Below are 21,030 nucleotides of genomic sequence, written 5' to 3' on the forward strand. Positions count from 1 at the left end.
TCGGCCCGGCCGAACTTAACGCTTTTTTACTTGTTTTTAAATCATATTAAATTGCCTTATTAAACGATTTTCTGTGGTAAAAAACTAATTTGCCAGTCTATATATTTGGTGCGGTGGAGATAGTTCTTACCTTACCTTAATCTTATCGTTAAGGTTTGCCACTCCTGCTTTCACGCTGAATGTTATAATTTCGGGGCTATGGCGGCCTACACATTAATTAAATCACACAGTGTCCCGTTAGGTCTTTATAATCATATAATTATTACGATCACCGTTTTGGGGTGAGGTGGTCCGCTAGATATATGAGCAGAATAATGATATCAGATTCGCAGTACACAAGGTAAAACACCACCTAGGTTCTTGGACATAAAGTTTAATGTCATATTCGTAATCTGCTCTCAAATGCCTATCATTTGAGTTTCATCAAGCTATGGTTGAGTAGTATTCCCATTTGGGGATCTTATCGGGGCGACTATCAATTACTTGGACCTCGTTTTTTATGTCATATTCGTAGTCTACTCCCGAATAACTTTAATTTTTAGTCCTTTATTGATATATACGTCCAATATGTCTATTTGGAGCAGTTTTCGGGCTTGGGCTACCCCTTGGATACTTGAACTCAAGTTTTTATACCACATTCGTTTTGTTCTCTCCAATATCTTTCAATTGATTCCCATTTGTCCCTTTTCATCTCCACTTTTGATTTTGGTTGGCGTTTTTGGGGTAACGGGGGAGGGTCTCCCTCCCTCCAACATCAACAAATTACTTAGCCTATACCTCCTTCCTGCCATATTCGTAATCTAGTCGCGAATACCTTTCATTCGAGCTCCATATTGTAATTATCGTCCAATAAACCAATTTGGGGGGTTTTGGGGTCGGGGCGGCCCCCCAATTACTTGGACTCAATTATTAATATGGAAATCGTACTCTACTCTTGATTACCTTTCATTTAAGACCCATATTGTCCCAATCGGTCTCCTTTATTTTTGGCTGGTACTTTGGGGGTATTTGGGAGGGTCTGCCCCCCTTGCGATATCAAAAACTTATATAGCCTATTGCTCCTTCCAGACCATGTTCGTAATCTACTCCCGAATACCTTTTCATTCGATTCCCATGTTGTCATTATCGTCCATAAACCTATTTTGGGGTCAGGGCGGCCCCTTAATTACGTGGACTCAAATTGTTATATGGAATTTGTACTCTACTCTTGTCTACCTTTAATTTAAGTTCCATATGGTCCATATTGTATTGGGAAAGAGGAAGGGTCCCGTATATATATATATATATATATATATATATATATATATATATATATATATATATATATATATATATATATATATATATATATATATATATATATATATATATATATATATATATATATATATATATATATATATATATATATATATATATATATATATATATATATATATATATATATATATATATATATATATATATACGGGAATGGGAATTTGTGTTTGTTTGTGTGTTTGTTTGTTTGTTTGTTTGTTTGTTTGTGGGTTTGTAAATTTGTGTGTTCGGTTATGATTAGGTCATGTAAAATATTAGTAGAGGATATTCATATTAATGTGCATTGGATCATTTTGGGCTCAAATTAGGGCATTTTTACTGCCCTGTTTTGACCAATTGGGGTGTAGTGTGTATCGCATATTTTGGAGCAGATTAACAGGCATGTTAAAAAAACAATTTTGAGAAGTTGAGAGGGTACGTGTAAGACCATATTCGCTCAACGGTAAATAGTCGAAAATATGTACTATATCATGCATATTTTGAGAAGTGAAGACGGATGGTTTTACTCCTAGGTATATTAAAATGCCTGTATGTTGGGAGCGGTACGTGATTCCGTAACTGGGTTCGTCATCTGTGACTGAATATGAAATGCATTAATGTGCAATACCAGAAAATGTAGATTAATGCATAGGTAATCATGCTATAAATACCATGAAAGAATCAATAACGATTGTAACTTTTCTGCACTGAAATTGACCGTTAGTTATAAGTGCTAAAAGATAAATCTTGGGAAAACTAAAGTTAACCTTACAAATGTAAATTTGTACATTCCATTAAGATACAGGAGCAAACTTCTCATATTTCAATGAGTGCTGTCCGATTCAAGTTTAAGTTCAATGATAACTTTAGCCTTGATTTATGTGTCTAGACAGATCAGCGTTAACGATATTGATCGTACAGTGACGTTAAAATCTTCTACAGCCCAATCGGTTAGTGGGGCCTGGTGCAGCCAAACCAATAGCCGATGTTTCAGTACCAGACAAGATGCTACGGCCTGTTACCATCACAGCTGCTGGATCTTAATGTCTATTACGAATGATGGTAGTTATGGAAAAAATAGGCAAAATTTTGTATTACTCCTTTTTATTATAAATTTCTTTTATGGTTTCTTCTTAGATTATTACTTTATTATTTCATTATACTATAAAAATTTTACGAATAAAGGGAAACATAACTAACAACAACAAATAGAAATCGATTTGAAGCACATCACAATGTTTTGAAAATTTTAGGTTTAAAAAAATATATAATAAGTATTAAACATCTAAGGACACAAAATGAAAAAAAAAATTAAACCAAAAAATAATGTAAAAGTCGATGCATTAAAATATAAGAATAACTACAACATAACATTAACATACAGCTTTTAAGCAATAACTTAACAAACAAATGATATTTTTATACAGTAAAACAAATAATATAAATAAACTAAAAACAAGACAAAACAAAATGCAATGAAGACAACTTTTTTTTTAAGTTACGATGGAAAAATAACCAAAACTACAATAAAGCAAATATGTTATTTTTTTATATGTACGAGTTATAATTACAAAAATTTACAAGGTTTGGATTTCATTCAAAAATATTTTTTTTATATAACAATAATACATAGACTATTCACGATTGCATTTGTACTTTTAAAATACGTAAACGACAAACGCAAGCGAGGTATTCTATTTCCTTGAACAATTTATGGCCTCAAATGTGGTGACAACAAATCGGGCAAGTGCGCATGGGCCGCCAAGTACTGTTTGTGCAGACGTTGTCTGCAAAATTGATAAAATTCAATTTCATTGGTGAAGTTTCTACGCACAATGTCTTTGACTTGTTCGCTGACTGGAGGCTTGAAATTATTTTTGTTGATCTTTGTTAAATATTCGGCGCTGGCTGTAACGATAACAGAAAATGTGAAAATTGATTAAAACTAGTAAGGAAAGGAAAGGTCGGAAAGTGTCTGACTTTGTTATACCCTACATCCACCCCCTCTGGTTAAAACAAACCGTACCAAAGTTCGGGCAGATTCGATTATATATATATATATATATATATATTATATATATATATATATATATATATATATATATATATATATATATATATATATATATATATATATATATATATATACTAGCATATGCCCGGTTGCACTTTAACCTTCTGGGCACCGATATATTGGGTCGAGGTGTATCCCTATTTTGGGAGCTGTAGATTTTAGTACTTAGTTGTACGACGCTCAATGGCATCTAGTCTAGTCGCCCTATATATACTGTCTAAAACTTTACCAAATTTCAAAACTTTAATTCTATCCGTTAAGAAAATTACAATTTGTAATTATAGTACCTTAATGTACGAATTTCAAAAAAATCGTCAAGTCGCCCGGCATATACTCTCAAGATGATCCTGCATCGCAATTTTGAAATCTCTAGCTTTATCCGTAAAGAAAATACAATTTTGTATGTTTTAGTAACGAAATGTACAAATTTCAAAAAAAAAAAATTCCCTGCCGCCCGATATATACTTTCAAGGTGTACCTGTTACCCAAATTTCAGACCTCTTGCGTAAAGAAAGTAAAATTTTGTACGTTTATGAACCCTTATGTACGAATTTCAGAAAAAATCCTTCTTGTTGCCCGGTATATACTGTCTATGTTTAACTGAATCCCAATTTTAAGAGCTTTACCTCAGTCTGTAAAGAAAGTACTATATTGTACGTTAAAAAAAAACTTCTAGTCGCCTATTACATACTGCGATGTACCTGTATCCCAAATTTCTGAGCTGTAGCTCATTCTGTAAAGAATCTACCAAATAGTACAATATATAACACTTAAGTACGATTTTTTCCACTCCTGGTACGATTACAGCATTTCATATGTAGCATAACTTATCAGATAATTGTCAAGAATACAATAATTTTTCCCCAATTTATTTAATTTGGTCTCCGTTCGCTCTAAAAGTAGATAAGGTATTTCGTACTATTTAGTACTTTTTGGTACCGAAATGTACGTTTTGTGGAAAAATCACTTAGTTACCTAACATATATTTCCTACTTGTACCTACATGCCAAGTTTCAGAGCTCTGGTTCAATCCGTAAAGAAAGAACGAAATGGTACCAAATGAGGCACAAATGTACGTTTCCAGTTATAATTTTAATTAATTTATTTTGCAAAATTTTTTCATTAAATCTTATTTTTTCGAGACGCTTTCATTAAAACCCTTTCGTTCGTTCTCAACAAACTTTCACTACTATTTGGTATTTTTACTACCTAAACGTACAAATATCACAAAATCCGGTCTTATCACGCGTCTATGACCAAAGACCCACATTCGTGCCAAGTTTCATGGCTCCAGCTTTAGCCGTTTGGCTGATCAGTTACGGAGCTCTTTTATATATATAGACTAGCATATGCCCGGTCGCTTCGCTGGCCCCTATGGTACACCCAATATCAAGGTGTTACTGCATCTTAATTTTAAAAGTTTATGCCTAATCCGTAAAGAAAGAAAAATTTTGAAAGTTTTAAAGCCTAAATGTGTGAATTAAAAAAAATCTCAAGTCGCCCGATATATATTGTCAAGGTGTGACTGTATCGCAATTTTGATATCTTAAGCTCAATCCGTAAATAAAGTACCATTTTGTATGTTTTATAACCTTCATTGACGATTTCAAAAAAAAAAAAATCTTCTAGTCATCCGGTACATACTGCCAAGATGTACCTGTATCCCAAATTTCAGAACTGTAGCTCAGTCTGTAAAGAATGTACCATTTTGTACGGTTTAGTACCAAAATTAAAGAATATCAAAACAATATTCTAGTCGCCTGTTACATCGTGCCTCGATGTAACTGTATTCCAAGTTTCAGAGCTATAGTCCAATACGTAAAGAAAGTACCATTTGATTTGTTTAGCACCTAAACGTACAAATTTAAAAAAAAAAAAATTCTAGTCGCCCGGTTCATACTGCCAAGATGTACCTGTATCCCAAATTTCGGAACTGTAGCTCAGTCTGAAAAGAAAGTACCATTTTGTACGGTTTAGTACCAAAATGTTCGTATATAAAAAAATCTATTTGCCCGGTTCATACTGCCAAGATGTACCTGTATCCTAAATTTCAGAACTGTAGCTCAGTCTTTAAAGAAAGTACTATTTTGTATGTCTAGTACCAAAATGAACGAATATCAAAAAAATCTTCTAGTCGCCCGGTACATAGTGTCATGTTACTGTATTCCGAAATTCCGAGCTACAGTTCAATCCATACGTTTTAGTACCTAAGTGAACAAATTAAAAAAATCTTCTAGTTACCCGGTACATACTGCAAAGACATACCTGTATCCCGAATTTCACAGCTGTAAAGTGTATGAATATCTAAAAAATACTTTTAGTCGCCCAGTACATACTGCCAAGATGTACGTGTATCCCAAACTTCAGAACTGTAGCTCAGTCTGTACCATTTTGTACGTTTAGTACCTAAATGCACAAAATTCAAGAAACAACTTCTAGTCATCCGGTTCATACTGCCATACTGTCATCCGGTTCATACCTGTATTCCAGATTTCAGAGCTGTAGTCCAATCCATAAAGAAAGTACCATTTTGTACGTTTTAATACCTAAATGTAAAAATTTAAAAAAAAATCTTTTAGTCCTCTGGTACATACTTCCAAGATGTACCCGTATCCCAAATTTCAGAGCTATAGCTAAGCCCGTAATGAAAGTACAATTTTGTACGGTGTAGTACCAAAATGTATGAATATACAAAAGAAATCTTGTAGTCATCCCGTACATACAGCCAATATGTACCTGTATCCCAAATTTCAGAGCGTAGCTCTATCTGTAAAGAAAGTACTATTTTTTATTTTGGTACCAAAAAGTACTTAATAATACGAATAAATTTATTTACTTTTACAGTGAATGGAGACAGGTGAAATTAAATAATTTGGTAAACATGATCGTAATCAAACTAAGATGCAGCTCTGAAATTTGGGATACAGGTACCTTTTGGCAGTATGTACCTGGCGACTTTAGGATATTTTTTGGATATTCGTTCATTTTGGTACTAAATCGCACATTCTTTTGAGACTGAGCTATAATTGTGAAATTTGGGATACTGGTACATCATGGCAGTATGTACCGTGCGACTAGAAGGTTATTTATGAAATTCGAACATTTAGGTACTAAATCGTAGAAAATGGTACTTTGTTTGCAGACTGGCCTAGAGGTTTGAAATTAAGGATAAAGGTACACCTTTACATCATGTATTGTGCAACTACAGTTTTTTTAGTTTCGTCAATAAAGGCACTTAAACGTACAAAATGGTTCTTTTCGGATAATTACATAGTACTAAATAAAATAATAAATTTTTTAATAAATAATATTTTAAGCCACAACTTATTTCACAATATAAAAGCTTTGGGTAAAGAATACATGCGGACAAGTTATTTCTACTTCCCAATACAAATAAAACCTTTTTTGGCGGCACCACCCTAAAATGTTTAATTTTAAGATTCCCAAAATTTGCGGCACAATTGGAAGATGTCAACACGTGCTGCTGGGGCCTCAAACTTTTAAAATCTCAATTTTTTGATTACTTGGGGACTTCGGCGACCCATATCTCTGACAAGTTATTTGCCCGTGCCATACATCAAATTAAAGGGCATTCTCTTTTTAACAAGTTCAATATCGAAGAACGTAAGTAATACTGAATTCGGGTTATGAAGCCAATGTCCCTAAAAACGTGCAAGAAACCCTTGTGCTGATTGTCAGTCTATCGTTTTTATACCCTCCACCATAGGATAGGGGTATACTACTTTCGTGATTCTGTTTGTAACTACTCGAAATATTCGTCTGAGACCCCATAAAGTACATATATTCTTGATCGTCGCGACATTTTATGTCGATCAAGCCATGTCCGTCCGTCCGTCCGGCTGTCTGTCGAAAGCACGCTAACTTCCGAAGGAGTAAACTTGGGCGCTTGAAATTTTGCACAAATACTTCTTATAAGTGTAGGTTGGTATTGTAAATGGGCCATATCGGTCCATGTTTTGATGGAGCTGCCATATAAACCGATCTTGGGTCTTGATTTCTTGAGCCTCTAGAGTGCGAAATTCTTATCTGATTGAATTGAAATTTTGCACGACGTGTTTTGTTATGAAATCCAACAACTGTGTCAAGTATGGTTCAAATCGGTTCATAACCTGATATAGCTGCCATATAAACGTATCTGGAGACTTGACTTCTTGAGCTTCTAGAGGGCGCAATTCTTATCCGATTTGGTAGTAACTTTGCATGACGTATTTTATTCTTACTTTCAACAACTGTATTAAATAAGGTTCAAATCGGTTCATAACCTGATATAGCTGCCATATAAACCGATCTGGGATCTTGACTTCTTGAGCCTCTAGAGGTCGCAAGTATTATCCGATTTGCCTGAAATTTTGTACGACGGATCCTCTCATGACCATCAACATACGTGTTTATTATGGTCTGAATCGGTCTATAGCCCGATACAGCTCCCATATAAATCGATCTCTCTATTTTACTTCTTAAGCCCCCAAAACTCGCAATTCTTATTCGAATTGGCTGACATTTTACACAGGTCTTCAACACATAATTTAATTGTGGTCCAAACCGGACCATATCTTGTTATCGCTCTAATAGCAGAGCAAACTTTTCTTATATCCTTTTTTGTCTAAAAAGAGATGCCGGGAAAAAGAACTCGAGAAATGCGATCCATGGTGGAGGGTATATAAGATTCGGCCCGGCCGAACTTAGAATGCTTTTACTTGTTTCCCATTGAGATAGAACCACCCTAATAAACACGTAACCGCTTTTGCTTTTAACAATGAAACCCGAGGAAGAACATGATGGTGCTGGTTAAGAAGAGAAACATAAGCACTCGTTTCTGTTTGGATTATAGAAAGGTCAACGATGTCACCAGAAAGGACAGCTATCAGCTCGCAAGAATTGATGACACTCTGAACACTCTAGCCGGGATAAAATGGTTCTCCACCCTTGATATGCAGGGTGATTACTGACAGGTAGAGATCGCAGAAAGAGTCTAGCAGAAAACTGTATTTTGCTTTAATGACTGTCTTTGACAATTCAACGTTATGCCTTTCGGACTCTGAAACGCCCCGGCTACCTTTGAGAGGATTTGTTTTGAAGGGGCTTTACTGGAAGTCATACTTGATATACATGGACTATATCATAGTCATGGGAAAAACATTTGATGAGTTTCTTAAAAACTTGAAGGATGTTGTAAAGAGTGCAACTTTTTAAAGAGAAGTTAAATATCAAGGACATCGGATACGGCGTAGGGCATTTCAACGGATGGCGACAAAGTCCAGCCTGTGAGAGAATGATCACGTCTCAGTTACCTACACAAACTGTAGCTATCTTGGTCTCTGTAGTGTACAACCAGTATACACAAATTGACAATAGGAATCATTCGAGAAACTGAAAGGACTGCTATGTACAGCTTCTCTTTTGGTCATCGGATAGAAATTCATTCATTCATCAGGGTAGAAAGTTTGAATCTGCAATAAAAGAGATGTGTGACTCATATGGAATCAGGAAAACCAGAACAACGCCTCTACATCCGCAATCTGACGGCATGGTGAAAAGGTTCAATCTTACCCTGGAGGAACACCTTCGGAAAGTAGTAGACAATGGCCAGAAAGACTGGGATGTGCACATACCGAAAGCACGGATGTAAAATGTCAAAATTGAAAGTAACTAGCAACTAGAGCGGTTAGCCTCAGATGGAACGGACACTATGGCCATTCAGGACGAACAGACTTAAGCGAGGGTAGTGTTACAATTGGGTCTTACTAGTTTTAAGGTCCCTTTAGTTTCTGTTATTTTCAAAATTCAAATTTAACAACCGTTATTGTCTTCACACATTGTTTCTAGTTTTCTCTAGAATTTCTTTATTGTTCTTTGCTGTCAGCCTTTTATTCGTAATTGTTTCCGTTTTGTTATTTGTTAACAGTAAGTCCACCCTTTGTTTGAATGTTCGATAGACGAAAGTGTATGTGTTTGTCTGTTATGTGAGCGCCCAGCAAACCAATCGGTACGAAATCGGAACGAAATCTGTACGAACTTCGGAAGCTACATCCTATTTCGGATCCGAAATTGTTACGAAAGTCATATGGAGTCGTTGACATGATTTCGGAACGAAACGACGAAGTTTCGAACCGAAATCTGAAGAAAAACTTTGGAAAATTCGAAAAGAGAAATTTTTTTGTCGGAACTTCGTAAAGAATTCTGAACGATTTCGGAAGTAATTTCGTATTGAAATCGGATGTACCTTCGAAACTTCGAGAAGAGAGCTTGAAATACCAACAAGACAAGCAAGAAAGAAACATGAATAGGCAAACAAAATAAAATCATAACAAAAATATCTCTTTTAATGTAGAGAAACGGGTGAAAATATCCCTCAGACAAGTCGGACAGAAATCGGTACGAATGTTGTTCCAAAATAGTTTAGACGTGTCGGACATTTGGTTTGCTGGGCATGTATCATGCCATGTCTACCAACGTTGGTCGAGTACGTAGAGATCGGGAAAGACTTAAGGTATCAATCCAGTGAACCAAACGTTCAGAATTTGGTCAGAAGTCTGTAAAAAGGTCGGAAAGTTTATCCGAACTCGTTAAGACTTCTGACCAAATTCTGATGTTGAGTCTTAATGAATACGGATGTGTTTTTGGACTTGTCTTATAAATTTCTGACCGAAAGTATATTAGAATTCCTTAAGAATTCTATTTTTTTTACCCATCGCATCAATTTTTGACCGAATTCTGGACTAAAAATTTGTAGAAGTATGATGCACTTCCGACTTTTCTTATCGAATTCTAACCAATTCTGAAAGAATTCTTACAGTATTCGCATGTGTTTTCCGACGGTTTAAATTGTTCCATTGGTTCCATTAAGAATCTCCATTTTATAGCCGAGTCCGAAAAAAATGTCACCAGGTGCCGAATTCAGCATACGTGATCGACTGCGTTTTCGTATCGAATGAAATTTCATTTCGTATTTAATGGCTGTTATGCCACTTGTATATTTATATTTTTATGCTCAAGTTTTTATAAATAATAATCGATTTAAACATTTGCGTTCTTAAATTTTAAAAATACCCAATCAATAAAGAGATACATAATTCACAATAGAGAGATTTCGAACGATTTTACTCGATCACGTATGCGGTAATTCGGCCCCAGCATGGAATAACCACGACTGAAAATTTTTTCTGATGTTCTCGCCAGGATTCGAAACCGGGCACTCAGCGTCATAGGCGAACATGTTAACCTCTATGCTACGGAAGCATACAATGGTTCACAAACAAAAATATGCAAGAAACCAAGCAAGCACAAAACAAATAAAAGCGTGCTAAGTTTTTGGGAACCCACCACCATAGATTCTGCTAAAGTATAGGAGATATATCTAGCTAAAGACCGAATTGGACCGTACTTGGCGCAGTTGTTAAGAGTCATAACAGAACGCTATATGCAAAATTTCAGCCAAATCGGATAAAAATCGCTGCTTGTAAGGGCTCAAGAAGTCAAATCGGGAGATCGGTTTATATAGGAGCTATATCATGTTCTTGACCGATTTTAACCTTACCTGGCACAGTTGTTGGAAGTCGAAATAGAACGCTATGTGCAAAATATCAGCCAAAGCTTATAAAAATTGCGGCTTCAAGGGGCTCAGGAAGTCAAATCTGTGGATCGTTTTAAATGGGAGCTGTACCAGGTTATATCTGAACCGTACTTGGCTCCATTGTTGGGAGTCAGAACAGATTGCTATGTGCGAAATTTCAGTCAAATCGGATGAAAATTGAGGCTTCCAGGGGCTCAAGAAGTCAAATCGGGAGATCGGTTTATATGGGAGCTATATCGAAATCTAATCCGATATGGCCCATTTGCCATCCCCAACGACCTACATCAATATAAAGTATCTGTGCTCCCATATATATCTTTTATCCGCTATAGAATTTAAAGGGTGTAGCAGCCACAATTTTGGTCTGATCTTAATAAGGTACAGTACGAGGTGTTTTATTTGACTTCTTAATACGTGTGCAAAATTTCATAAAATTGGGTTTAGATTTAGATATAGGTTCCTGATATATCTTTCGTCCAAAATTGGCACGTATTGGAACGTCAAATCAAATGCCTCATGCAACGAAAATTGTGGTTTTAGCCTGTAGAAACCACAATTTTCAAAAAAATTTCATTAAAATCGGTCCTGATTTAGATATAGTTCCAATGTAGATATTTCATCCGATATGGACTTTTTAGGCAGTAAAAACCACAATTTTGGTCACATCTCTACAATCTAGGGCGTGAGATGTTCTATTTGACGTCCGAGTATGTGAATCAAAATTGGCACATGTTTTGATATAACTCCCATATAATCTTTTACCCGATATGGCCTTTTAAGAATGTGGAAATCCGAATTTGTTGTCCTATCGTAGGAAAATCTTACAAGGTTATGTTTGATATATCAATAGGTATCCAAATTAAAGTGTGACTAGACTTCGAGATAAGTTCTATATATAAAAAGTTCTACGTACACATTTTTATACCCACCACCGACGGATGGGGGTATATTCATTTTGTCGTTCCGTTTGCAACACATCGAAATATCCATTTCCGACCCTACAAAGTATATATATTCTTGATCAGCGTAAAAATCTAAGACGATCTAGACATATCCGTCCGTCTGTCTGTTGAAATCACGCTACAGTCTTCAAAAATAGAGATATTGAGCTGAAACTTTGCACAGATTCTTTTTTTTTTGTCCATAAGCAGGTTAAGTTCGAAGATGGGCTATATCCGACTTTATCTTGATATAGCCTCCATATAGACCGATCCGCCGATTTAGGGTCTAAGGCCAATAAAAGCCACATTTATTATCCGATTTTGCTGAAATTTGGAACAGTGAGTTGTGTTAGGCCCTTCGACATCCTTCGTCAATTTGGCTCAGATCGGTCCAGATTTGGATATAGCTGCCATATAGACCGATCCTCCGATTTGGGGTCTTAGACCCATAAAAGCCACATTTATTATCGGATTTTGCTGAAATTTGGGATAGTGAGTTGTCTTAGGCCCTTCAATATCCTCCGTTAATATGACTCAGATCGGTTTAGAATTGGATATAGCTGCCATATAGACTGATCCTCCGATTTAGGGTCTTAAACCCATAAAAGCCACATTTATTATCCGATTTTGCTGAAATTTGGGACAGTGAGTTGTCTTAGGCCCTACAATATCCTCCGTTAATATGACTCAGATCGGTCAAGATTTGGATATAGCTGCCATATAGACCGATCCTCCGATTTAGGGTCTTAGGCCCATAAGAGGCGCATTTATTGTCCGATGTCGCCGAAATTTGGGACAGTGAGTTGTCTTAGGCCCTACAATATCCTCCGTTAATATGACTCAGATCGGTCAAGATTTGGATATAGCTGCCATATAGACCGATCCTCCGATTTGGGGTCTTAGGCCCATAAGAGGCGCATTTATTGTCCGATGTCGCCGAAATTTGGGACAGTAAGTTAAGTTAAGCCCTTTGACATAATTTGACATCGGTCCAGATTTGGATATAGCTGCCATATGGACCGATCTCTCGGTTTTAGGTTCTGGGGCCAAAAAAAGCGCATTTATTGTCCGATGTTGCCGAAATTTGGGACAAAGAGTTAAGTTAAGCCCCTCCACATATTTCTGCTATGGGACATAAGGTATGAGTTTTGCACCGGATATTGACGAAAGGTGGTTTACATATATACCCGAGGTGGTGGGTATCCAAAGTTCGGCCCGGCCGAACTTAACGCCTTTTTACTTGTTTTGTTTTATTGAGAAAAAAAAAAATTTTAAATAATAAGTGCAAGTTTTTGGTATGGATACAAACACCTTTGATTGCTGTCAAATTTCGATGGCGAAACAATAAAAAATTGTAGCGACTTTGCCGAAAGTAGAATAAAATACCAACCCTAAGTCGTGATATCTCGTGGTTCGTGATTGTCTCGTGAGTCGTGATTAGCTTTGTGAGTCGTGTTTCACGCTCACGCACGATTACATGATTAGATTTGGATCTCACTCACGACTACTTGCGACTCACGTGCACACCTCTAGTTCAGACATCGTTCACAATTTTTTCAGAACTGTCGGAACAAAAATTGCTACAGACAAACAGTCTAGAAATCATTCGGAAGAAAAAAAGTAAAAAAAAATACGACAAGATATTGTTAAGAATTATCGGAAAATTTACTACTGATCAGTGGTGGCCAAAATTAAAATTTTCTCTACACTAGATTTCATACTCAATCCACACGTTCTTTTATGCCTTTGTGTCAGTCGTTGAACATGAATGAATGAACATGCACATGGGCGAACGCATCAATTTTGCAAAAACACTCAGCGAAATAACCTGTTCCTATCAAATATTGGGTTGCCCAAAAAGTAATTGCATTCTTTCTTCTGTCAGTTATCAGCTGTTACTTTTAGCTTGCTTTAGAAAAAAAAGTGTAAAAAAGTATATTTGATTAAAGTTCATTTTAAGTTTTATTAAAAATGCATTTACTTTCTTTTAAAAAATCCGCAATTACTTTTTGGGCAACCCAATAATTATTTCAGGTTAGTTCTTATCGTTGTTGTGCATCGTTGATATTTTATGATTAAGAATGCTTTTGGAAACATTCAATGTCTCGTTTGTTACAAGACATTTAAAAACAGGAAGGAATTTTTTTTTTGAATCTAAAACATTTGTATGTAGTATGTACTGAGATAAAGGATTTCCATAATAAGATCGTAAAATGAGCACATGTAGGGACACTAGTTATTAAGTATTGTATAGATTTATGATTTTGTAAGTAAAATAAATTGAGTTCTTTTTCAACCATCTACGGAGAAACTTCAGTTTTCCAGCTCTGAGGAAAAAAAAACCTTTTCGATGAAAAGGAAATAACTTATTTGAAAAAAAAAAAAAAAAATTAAAGAATGGATAAATAAAGTAGAAAGTAATGAAATAAAGGAAAAAAACTAAATTAAAGAAGGAGGTAGCAAGAGCTAAAGGGTGATTTTTTTGAGGTTAGGATTTTCATGCATTAGTATTTGACAGATCACGTGGGATTTCAGACATGGTGTCAAAGAGAAAGATGCTCAGTATGCTTTGACATTTCATCATGAATAGACTTACTAACGAGCAACGCTTGCAAATCATTGAATTTTATTACCAAAATCAGTGTTCGGTTCGAAATGTGTACTTTTTTTAGTTTCTCTGTGTACTTTTAGTTTCTCTTACAAACACTATCTCATTTTTATTTGGACACCACTGATTTAAATGATACTAAATAAGGAAGTTACCAGCTTGGGTATTCTCGAACCATCGAGGTATACAAGGTAGTAGCACACGCAACACGAGGCAGTCTCATCTGAGAACGCGTTCTGTTAACGTATCAGCAAACCGCCGTTAGTGAGTTGTAAAGCAAATAAGTAGATCAATAAATCAACTGAGTACAAATCGGAAGTAAAATGCTTACAGTAAAATCGTAACAATATTTTCCATAGAATGGGGGTATACTAATCTAGTCATACGGTTTGTAACACCTTGAAATATTCGTCTATGACCCCACAAAGTATATTTATTCTTGATCGTCTCGACACTCTGAGTCGATTTAGCCATGTCCGTCCGTCTGTCGAAATCACTAAAAGCGGCGCGAAGCTAGTTGCTTGAAATTTTGCACAGATACTTAATATTGATGTAGGTCGTTAGGGATTGCCAATGGGCTATATCGGTTCAGATTTAGATATACTACCAACGACTGTGCCAAGTGCGGTCTAATGTCAAGAACCTGATATAGCTCCCATATAAACCGATCTCCCGATTTGGAAGCCTCAATTTTACGGTATAAATCGGTCTGTAACTTGATATAGCTCCCATATAAACCGATCTCCCGATTTGACTTTTTGAATCCCTGGAAGCTCAATTTTTGACCGATTTATCTGAAATTTTGCATGTAGTGTTTGGTTACGACGTCCAACAACTGCGCCATGTACGGTGCGAATCGGTCTACAACCTGATGTAGATACCATATAAACCGATCTCCCGATTTGACTCATTGAGCCCTAAGAAACCGCAATTTTTGTCCGATGTGGCTGAGATTTAGCATGTATCGATGTAGGTCGTTAGGGATTGCAAATAGGCCATATAAACCGATCTCTCGATAAGATTTCTTGAGCCCCTGGGAGACGTAATTTTTGTCCGATTTGGATGCGATTTAGCATGTAGTATTTTGATATGACTTCCAATAACTGTGCCAAGTTGGTCTATAACCTGATATAGCTTCCATATAAACCGATCTCCCGATTTAACTTTTTGAATCCTTACAAGCCGATTTGGCTTAAATTTTGCATGCGGTGTTCTATTACGACTTCCAACAACTCTCCTAAATACGGTCCAAATCAGTCCATAACCTAATATAGCTCTCATGTAAACCGATCATCCTTGTTCGATTCCTATAAGCTTTAATTTTTGCTGGTTTGACAGAAGTTTGGTATGTAGAATAAAATTATGCTCTTCAACTAAATTTATTTTGTATCAATTTTTAGCAGAATCCACCAACGACCCACCCACAACCAGGGTTCCCAAGATTCGGCCTTGTCGAATGCACGCTTTTTCTTGTATTTTAATAATTTAAAAAATTGCAATACTTACTATCGTAAATTTCCCGCACACCTTCGAAAAATCGTGGAATGTATTTCTCGAATACCGACAGGGTAGTGTTGAGATCCTCTAAAACTCCTACAACAGAGTATTGACTTTCGACCGCATACTTGGCTCTCTCCAAAGCTCCAACAGAGTTAAAGGGTCTGTGAAATAGAAAACACTTAACATTCTATCAATGGTATTACATCCAGCGATGCTTACGTGCATTCGTAGGCGTGACCACAAAAGAATAAACTCTGGCGGCGGTGATCACCAATGCCCTCGACAGTAACTCCCTGGGTATAAGTGCACTCTTGATCACCCGATAGAACACAAGTCTCGAAATCCTTTTTCAACCATGCTGGATGGGGTAGGGGCAAATCAGGGAATGCGGCCTTACGTTCTACAAAATACCAGGGTGCCCGTACATAATAGAACCAACTTATGACACGTTCAACTGGGTCTCGGACCACATTTATATAGATGGGTGTGGGCAAGTTGTATTTGGTAAAATTTGTGTAGCACACATGTTTAATGAAAACCGAGGGCTCGGGGAGATCACTTATAACTTCGGCCAATTCATGCTGTTGCTCATCTGCCAGGCGAATGGTTTCGACTTTTTGAACTGCATCACGATGAAATTGGAAGTTATTACGTTCCGAGAGGCGTCTCAAGAGTTCCATAAATGTTTGACTTCCCACCTTGGGAACTCGATTGAAGAAGACCAAATCTAATTGAGCCTTGCGAGTATTGTTTAGATCATGTACATTCAAAGCCTGCATCTGAATTATGGAAAGCAATACAAAAAATTAAAGAAATCTTATTTATAAAGCTTTTACACAGAAGACATAATATTTATTTAAATAATATAAGTATATATATATATATATATATATATATATATATATATATATATATATATATATATATATATATATATATATATATATATATATATATATATATATATATATATATATATATATATATATATATACCGTTGGTGATTGATATGCATTCGCTGGAATTTCTAAGTCTGCTCGCCAAATAGTGGTACTGGCAACCAACTCTACTTTTTTTGTTATTTTCTTGATTGAAGTATTTTGGTACTGATATCAAATACACAAGATTTTAAAATAAGTTTTTTTTAATATAAGTCTTAAATTAATTTTCATTAGATTATATTCAAAATTTGAAACAGGTATATTTTTGGCCTATTACAATTGAGAAATATCGGTTGCTGCCGATTCACATTAATATTGAAATAAATTTGCCACACAGGATTCCCATATGTTTCTTACATATTTTATAGAATAAGGTTCTCATTTAGATATACAGTTCATTATGGATTGATTAATAACTTATATATATGCGCATTTCATCTTTTTTATACCCACCACCGTAGGATGGGGGTATACTAATCTTGCCATTCCGTATGTAACACCTCGAAATATTGATCTGGGACCCCAAAAAGTAGTTATTTTGCGCAAGTTAGAGTGCGCAATTCCTATCCGATTGGAATGAAATTTTGCACGACGTGTTTTGTTATGATATCCAACAACTGTGCCAAGTATGGTTCAAATCGGACCATAACCTGATATAGCTGCCATATAAACCATATCGGTCCATAATTAGATATAGCTGCCATATATATCAACCTACCAAGTGAGGGGGTTAATAACTCGATTTTGTTGAAATTCTGAACAGTGACATCCTGTTGACAACCGCAACAAGTTTTGTCCAGTTCGAACAATATTTACCATATAGACCGATATGCCGATTAAGGGTCATACACCTTAAAAGCCCCATTTGTTACTCAATTTTGCTGAAATTTGGAGCAGTGAGTTACACTTCGCCTCTCGTTGTCCGACCTGAAAAAAGTCCAGATTGTACTATATATAGATATAGCTCATAAAAGCCCCATTTGCTACCCGATTTCGCTTAAATTTGGAACAGTGAGTTGCACTAGGCCTCTCATTGTCCGAACTGGACATAGTACAGATCGGACCAAAAAAATATTGCTGTTATATGAACTGTGACTTATATAAACTTCTCGGTACCTGAACCGAATATGATCCAAATCGGCCCATACATTAGAGCTGGCAAACTATCGATATTCGCAACATATATATTTTTCAAAAAATATCGTTAATTTCAGCAACTTCAAAGCAAAAAAAAAAAAAAAAAAAAACATACATTTCAGTCTCAAGTTCCTGGTTTTTGCAAAATAAAACAAGAAAAGAAAAAGAGTTCGAAGAAATATAGACCAGTTGATCGACGAACCGTCAAGCAAGTATCCTAGGAAAATTTATACGTGGGCTGTCTGCCTAATGCAAATTTGATTTTACCAGACTTAAGTTCATACATACTGTTGGGACGCCGTGATTTTTGCGGCAACTGCTATTGCCAGAATGTTAACCGAAAGAACCACATAACATAACAAAAGAGGATCAATGAATTTGCTTGCAAACAGTGCGCCCTCTGGTGGCTCAAAAAGTCAAGATCCAGGATCGGTTTGGGATCATGGACCGATATGGTCAATTTACAATCCCAACTGACCTTCACTAATAAGAAGTATTTGTGCAAAATTTCAAGCGCCTAGCTTTACTCCTTCGCGCTTTCGACTGACGGACGGACATGGCTAGATCGTCTTACAATGCCATGACAATCAAGAATATATATACTTTATGGGGTCTCAGACGAAAATTTCGAGGTCTTACAAACGGAATGATGAAACTAGTATACCTCATCCTATGGTGGAGGGTATAAAAGAAAGGATTACAAGTTATCGTAAGCCGAATATTTACAACAAGTAAAAAGGCGTTAACAGAACCAAACTTTGGTTACTCACCACCTCGGATTTATATGTAAACTACCTTTCGTCAAAATCCGGTGAAAAATGCTTAATTTATGCCTCCGTAGCAGCTTTACCGAAATATGGTCCTTTACCGAATTTGGACCAAATTCGGCGCGGACATTGAGTGGTCTAATAAGTACAAGTCATTGTTCAATTTTGTAGAACAAAATATTGGTCTTTTTGGTAGCTTTACCCAAATAAAGACCGATCTGAACCATATACGAAACGAATGTCGAAAAGCCTAACATAAGTCACTGCGTCAAATTTCAGCAAATTGGATTATTAATGCGCCATTTATGGGGCCAAGACTTTAAATCGAAAGATCGGTCTATATGGCAGCTATATCCAAATCTGGACCAATCTGAGCCAAATTGAAGAAGAATTTCGAAGGCCCCAACACAATTCACTGTCCCAAATTTCGGCGAAATCGCACAATAAATGAGCCTTTTATGGGCCCAAGACCTTAAATTGAGTGATCGGTTTATATGGCAGCTATATCCAAATTTGAACCGATCGGGGCCAAATTGAATAAAGATGTCGAAGGCCTTACACAACAAACTGTCCCAAATTTCGGCGAAATCGGATAATAAAAGTGGCTTTTATGGGCCAAAGATCTTAAATCGTCGGATTGGTCTATATGGGGGCTATATCAAGATATAGTCCAATATAGTCTAGCTTCGATCTTAACCTGTGTTCAAGACGCACCTCACCTTAGTCCGGAGTACATGAATCTGGATATTTGGTAGAACCGAAGACGAAAAGGTGAACACAACTCACTGCTGCAACAATAACACTAGAAACACCTGTTGGTCTTTGTATCCCACGTGGTTTCGATATAATATGGGTAAAAAAATCACTAAATTCATAAAAATTAATGGTAATTTAGGAAGGACACAAAACTAACTATGTCTTGAATATCTGAATATATTTTCATAAATACTTTTTAAGGTGTAGCGAAATGCACCTCTCCAAATAAGAAATTTTCAATAAATTTTAAATTCTTTAATTGAAATTAATAATGAAAAGCACAATTTTGTTGCTGCTGTTTCATTATTTTTTTTGTGTTTGGAAGTCTTTCAATTGAAGTTAATATTGAAAAGCACAATTTTTTTTGCTGCTGTTCGCTGTTGGTTTTCTTTTGTCTGCATTGATTTTTTTAATTTTGCAAATGGCGGAACTCTGTCAAAATATCGATAGAAAAGATAACATTCGATATTTGGCCAAAAAATTAAATTCCGTGATTTTATTGTTGACCTTTGGAATTTTATAACTTTGTCTTCTTGGTTTGGCTCGAGGTCAAACCAGGTCAAATTAAATATCGATAGTACCATCGATATTTTGCCAGCTCTACCATACATGGACATTATATAGATTTAGAAGGTTGATAATAAAATAGGTTAACAAATATATCTATAGTGCTGGGTATCCAAAGTTCGACACGGCCGAACTTAATGCGTTTTTACTTGTTTTTTTTTTTTTTTAATTTGTTTAAGGTGCTACATGTTCTTCTCGTATGACATGTCAAATTTTGCTTTTGTTAAAGTTCCACAAATTATATGATACGATTGAAACTAATACATTAAAAACACTTTTCAAAATAGCGTTGGTATTTTTTCGATTAAGGCGGTGCTCTATTCCTTCTGACAGAAACATAAAAAATCAGCTGTTTTTGTTGTCAGTTGAATGAAGGCAACCCCAAATTTTAATGTTTTCACAACTTTACGATCAAAAAATTTTGCACCTCAACACTAGTTAAAACTAACTAAATTTGAGAAATATTGAACTTCCCAAGGAATAATATTCTCGTTGCGAGTTCAACGATTTATTTTTAGCTACGAAATTATTTATACATAGCATTAGTCTACTTTCAACTTCCCACAGGTAAAATATGAACTAAAGAGCATTGAAAATGAACGATAAAATTATTGAAAAAAATTAAATAAAACTTTACCTTTTGTCCCAGCCGAGTACTGAACCAAGGACCTTCTGTTTACAAAGCAGACGCTCTACGCATTCATCCACATCAGTATTGTTTCATTCTTCGGTTATTTTCCCATTTCAATATTTACTAACAACACAAAAATAAAAAATTTTCTTACTTCTTTTTATCAAGGAACGCCATGCTTATTTTGTTCAGCTTTGTCATTTGCTATTTATAGA

The 21,030-nt window shown here is 35.8% G+C and overlaps 1 protein-coding gene across 1 annotated transcript in view; it reads right to left on the reverse strand.

Moving 5' to 3' along the window:
• Window positions 1-2,859: 2,859 nt before the first annotated feature.
• The window catches only part of LOC106095086 (heparan sulfate 2-O-sulfotransferase pipe-like), a 507,727-nt gene continuing 489,556 nt past the window's right edge, over window positions 2,860-21,030 (reverse strand). Inside the window, exons 4-6 of the mRNA XM_059363926.1 lie at window positions 16,236-16,795; window positions 16,023-16,177; window positions 2,860-3,207 (exon numbers count right to left, since the gene is read on the reverse strand). Of these exons, the coding sequence (XP_059219909.1) occupies window positions 3,011-3,207; window positions 16,023-16,177; window positions 16,236-16,795 (912 nt within the window). The 3' untranslated portion in view covers window positions 2,860-3,010. The remainder of the gene's footprint in view (window positions 3,208-16,022; window positions 16,178-16,235; window positions 16,796-21,030) is intronic.

Source organism: Stomoxys calcitrans, chromosome 1 (genome assembly GCF_963082655.1).
Source record: "Stomoxys calcitrans chromosome 1, idStoCalc2.1, whole genome shotgun sequence".
Classification (NCBI taxonomy): Eukaryota; Metazoa; Arthropoda; class Insecta; order Diptera; family Muscidae; genus Stomoxys; species Stomoxys calcitrans.